Source organism: Carlito syrichta, unplaced genomic scaffold, assembly GCF_000164805.1.
Source record: "Carlito syrichta isolate Samal-C Ts95f unplaced genomic scaffold, Tarsius_syrichta-2.0.1 Scaffold301691, whole genome shotgun sequence".
NCBI lineage: Eukaryota > Metazoa > Chordata > Mammalia > Primates > Tarsiidae > Carlito > Carlito syrichta.
In genome coordinates this window covers 381,503-386,209 of record NW_007245787.1, presented here as the reverse complement: position 1 = coordinate 386,209, position 4,707 = coordinate 381,503, and the positions used below count along the sequence as shown (strand labels likewise).

At 41.9% G+C, this 4,707-nt stretch overlaps 2 protein-coding genes across 3 annotated transcripts in view; one reads left to right on the top strand and one right to left on the bottom strand.

Annotated features, from left to right (window-relative positions):
• ARMC10 (armadillo repeat containing 10) overlaps positions 1–225 on the bottom strand; it is an 18,496-nt gene extending 18,271 nt beyond the window's left edge. Inside the window, exon 1 of the mRNA XM_008055127.1 lies at positions 37–225. Within this exon, the coding sequence (XP_008053318.1) occupies positions 37–225 (189 nt within the window). The remainder of the gene's footprint in view (positions 1–36) is intronic.
• The window catches only part of FBXL13 (F-box and leucine rich repeat protein 13), a 280,181-nt gene continuing 275,645 nt past the window's right edge, over positions 172–4,707 (top strand). Inside the window, exon 1 of one of the 2 annotated variants that reach the window (XM_008055123.1) lies at positions 172–298. Coding sequence is in view for 1 of the 2 variants with exons in the window: in XM_008055121.2 (XP_008053312.1) it covers positions 224–298 (75 nt within the window). In the remaining variant the exon portion in view is untranslated. The remainder of the gene's footprint in view (positions 299–4,707) is intronic. The other variant, XM_008055121.2, reaches the window with a different exon arrangement.

The following is a 4,707-nucleotide window of genomic DNA, read 5'->3' as shown; positions in this document are numbered from 1 at the left end:
CCGGGAGGCGGGCTTCCCGCCACTTCCCCGGCCCACCCGGCCTGGCGCGAGGCCCGTCCCCCGCCCCCCTGCCCGGCGACGCGCCGCGCCGCGCCGCGCCGCGCTCCGCCCCCTGGTTGCCGAGACAACGCCCGGACGCGCCCCGCCCCGAGCCCCAGAGCGGCGCCTGTCGCCCGGGCGCTGCCAGCCGGCGGAGCGCCGCTTCTCCGTCCCGCCTCTGGTCATGGCCTCGCTACGCAACGCCAGCCCCAGGCTGAGGAACTACTTTAAGAAGAACTACATCCCTCAGGTCTGCGAGGTACTGGAGACGTGTGGCGGCGGACGCGGGCCGGCTGTGGGGAGATCGAAGGGAGAAGAGTCTGGAGAGACTTCCTGAAGGAGGGGCTGGAGTTTGGGGTTTGGAGAGAAAAGTGGAGTGTGAGACAGTGAAGTCAAATTTGAAGATGCAGGTCAAGAGAGAAGACAGAGGGGTGATCATGGCTGAAAGGGAAAAGCGGGTGACATCTTCCAGGGAGAAAGAGCAAAGGCTCGGGACGGAAAGCTCAAACTCTAACTTTTAAGATTTGGATAAGACAAACCTGAGGACAAGAGGAGGCGTGAGAAAGAAGTGCCAGAGAGATAGGTAGAGGAGGAAGACCAGCAGAGTGTGGCATTGTGAAGAGTGTTTTAAGGAGAGGCTGGGCAATAGTCATCTAAGATAAAGACCTGGAGAAGTCACGTGGATTCTGCCCAAGGAGAGCCTGAGGTATCAGTGGAGCAGTGAGGGCAGAAAATAGATTGAGGTTACTGAGGAGAGAATGTAGCCAGCCCTTTGTGAGGAGAGGACCCTCACAACCAGGATTGCCTTTAGACAAGAGGAGGGATGCCCCCACCCCGTTATAATAGGAGGAAGGGAAAACAGGATGAGGGTGGATAGTAGGTTGTGAAGGTTTGGGGTAGAAGCTAAGAACGTTATCTTCTGTTGACTTCTATTTTCTCTACAAATAGCTCATGAGATATTTGTCAAGAACGTTGTGTATTTGGGTGGAGATGAGGGTGGTGGTACAGTAGGAGGTTTGAGCAAAGATAAGTTGTGTGGGGAATGAGGGAGAGAGCTGTCCAGGTGTGCAGTTGAGAGGGCAGTTTGGTACTTCCTTTTTGGACGGTAATTTAGAAGCGTTTATTAAAATGTTAAGTACGTATACCCTTTAACCAAGCATTTCCACATCTAGGGATATACTTTAGAGACATACTTGCACATGTACATTCCTCATTAATGTACAAGGATATTCATTATAACTTTTTTTCATCGTGAAAGCAGAAAATAACCTAAATGTGACTGAGGTATGGTGTAGAATAAAGTATATCTGTACCTACTCAGAAGAAATGCCCTCCAAGACATATTAAGTAAAAAAGTACAAGTTGCCCAGGAAAATGTCCACTATGCTCTAGCTACCTATCTGATTTTTTTTTTTTTTTTGAGTTGGAGTCTCAGTCTGTCACCCAGGCTGGAGGGTAGTGGCACATTCTCAACCACTGCAGCCTCAACCTGCTGAGCTCAGGCAATCCTTCTGCCTCAGCCTTCCAAGTAGCTGGAACTACAGGCATGTGCCACCATGCCCACCTAATTTTTTTATTTATTGTAGAAATGAGGTCTTGCCAAGTTGCCCAGGCTGGTCTCGGCAGTCCTCTCACCTCAGCCTCCCAAAGTGCTGAGATGATAGGCATGAGCTACTGTGCCTGGCCTGATTGCTTATATGTATATGTGTGATATGTATATTTACATATGTATATATATGTTTATTTGTATATGTGTTTATGTGTATATGTGTATATCTATCTGTGAAAAAGTCAATAATTCACGCCTAGAACATATGCCAAACTATTACAGCAGATATTTTGGGAGATGGTTTTATGGAAGGAGATGAAAGAGAATTCTCACTTTTTACTTTTTACATAGTAGCATTATTTCAGTGTATTACAATGAGCTTTTATTCATTTGTACCTCCATGCAATTATACTTGAAACTATGTAGAGAGAATTGTACCATCTTCCTAGTTGTCTGATTTTTCTCAAGTAGCACTCAGTCAACCAGATGTAGGTACAGAAATAACTGAGTTGACTTTTTTTTTGCCAGCCATATAAAATGGAAGGGCAATAGGTAAGGGAGCTAAGCTACTGAGTGTCTGAAGTGATGGGCCAAGGATTCTAAGGACTGGGTGGGAAATGAGAACAGATTATGATGCTGATACAGAAAGTGGAGACTTCCAGGAGTCAAGTGAAGAGAAATAGGAGTAATTAAGTGAGGGGGATGGAGACCTAGAAGGTGGGGGTCAGAAAGTGGAATGTTTGTATTTATGATTCAGAGTAGAGCCATTCTGGGTAAGGGTTCAGTTCAGGATATGGCCATGGAGCAGGTGGCAGAAATGAACTTGAGCTGAGGGTCAGGATATATTAAGGAAGTGATGACCTCTCCTCATCTTGTCCTCCAGTTGTTGTTAACATCACAAAGCTTCAAAGAGCCAGTCCCTAGTTCTCCCTCTAGGTGAGAGTACTCCTCTTCACCAGCTTACCACATTGCTCTGCACCTAGAGAGAAAAAGGCCCTGAAAGCATTCCCCATTGTCTAAGATAATAATCTCCTGAGGAGTCTTTCACTTACCTGTGCTACAACATTACCAACAGGTGCAAGAGAGCAGTCTTCTGGGGCCCCACACACCCACGTTAAACTTGTTACCCAATTCTCCTAAGAGACTATCTAGATGAATCCCATCCTGCCTCATCTCTCTATATATCTGACTCAATTTCCCAGGCCTTATACTTTTCTAAGATCCATCTTTTGTAAACTTTGGAGTACATAAATAATCTTTCATCATAAATTTTACAGTATATTTAGCCTCTTCTGAGCTTTACTTACCTGTCCTAAATACAACCTGATTGTTCACTTACAATATCATTTTTCTGCAAACCTCTTGAATAGAGACTGATTTTTAAAAAAATTCTTCTTGGTTCCCTGGGCTTACTGAGTCTGTTGATTGATATTTTTCATCAATCTTAGAAACTTCTTGGTCATTTTCAAATATTACTTTTATTCTCTCTTCTCCTTCTGGGACTCTAGTAATAGACATATTAGAGTTTGTATTTTTTTTTCTCTTTGTCCTACCTGCATCTTTTGTCCTATTCTGTGATTTCCCCAATTTTTATTCTTTATGTTCAATTTTGGGGCTTTTTTGTAGACTGCTTTCAAGTTTACTAATTATATTTTATGCTGTGTCCAGTCTAATGAAATTTCAGATGGTATGTTTTTTCAGTTCTAGAATGTCCATTTGGTTTTTTATGTATTCTGCTATTAAAATTATGCATCTTTTCATTCATTTTGTCATTTCTTGTTTTCTTTAACATGTTAATGGTTGTTATTTTAAAATCATTGTATGTTAACTTGAATATCTGGATCACCTGTGGGTCTGCTTCTATTGTTTGTTTTCTAATGTTGAGTATTTATCACATTTTTCTGCCTCTGTACATATCTAGTAATTTCTTATTTTTATTGGAAGTTGTATTAAAAAAGAACAGACGCACCAGATGGCATACTCTTTCACCAGTGAAGTTTCTTCCTTTCTTCTCTGTAGATGAAGAGCTGATAACCTCTGTCTAGACAGGGATTGAGCTGGATTGAGGCTGGATTGAGATAGTTTTATTTTGATTCTGTCCACATATGGTTCATTCCTGTTCCTGAATACAGCTTTTCTGGGCTTTTGATTGAGAAGCTAGCTGGTCTGTCTCCTCATCCTAAAAGATTGCAAGAGATTTGGTTTTGCCTTTCAGAGGTATTTGAGTTTAGCTCTTTAGCTTCCTTTCTAGGCCTTCATCTTTAAAATCTGGCACATGTATTATACATCAACATATATAAAAACAAGAACCACATGATTATTTAATTAGATGCAGAAAAAGCTTTGGATAAAATCCAGCATCCTTCTTGATAAAAACCCTTAAACACCTAGGTATAGAAGGAACATACCTCAAAATAGTAAGTGCCATCTACAACAGACCAACAGCTAACATATTACTAAATGAACAGAAACTAGAATCATTTCCCCCGAAAACTGGAACAAGACAAGGCTGTCTACTTTCACCCCTCTTGTTCAATATTGTGTTGGAAGTACTAGCTCAGGCAATTAGACAAGAGAAGTAAATCAGAGGTATCCAAATAGGAAAAGAGGAAGTCAAGTTATCCTTCTTTGCTGATATATGATCCTACACCTTGAAAATCCAAGAGAATCTGTTAAAAATCTGCTCACACTGATAAAGGACTTTGGCAAAGTCTCAGGGTACAAAATAAATGTGCAAAAGGCAGTTGTATTCCTTTACACCAACAACAAGCAGGCAGAGATCCAAATAAAAAGCACAATCCCATTCACAGTAGCTACCAAAAAAATGAAATACCTCGGCATCTTCCTAACCAGAGAAGTGGAAGAACTTTACAATGAAAATTACAAAACACTGCTTAAAGAACGCCAAGAAATCACAAACAAGTGGAAAAATATTCCATGCTCATGGATAGGAAGAATCAACATTATTAAGATGCCCATCCTACCAAAGGCAGTCTGCAGATTCAACGCAATACCCATTAAGCTACCAACATCATTCTCTTCAGACCTGGAAATGACAATACAGAAATTCATATGGAAACATAAATGACCACGAATAGCCAAAACAATCCTTAGCAAAA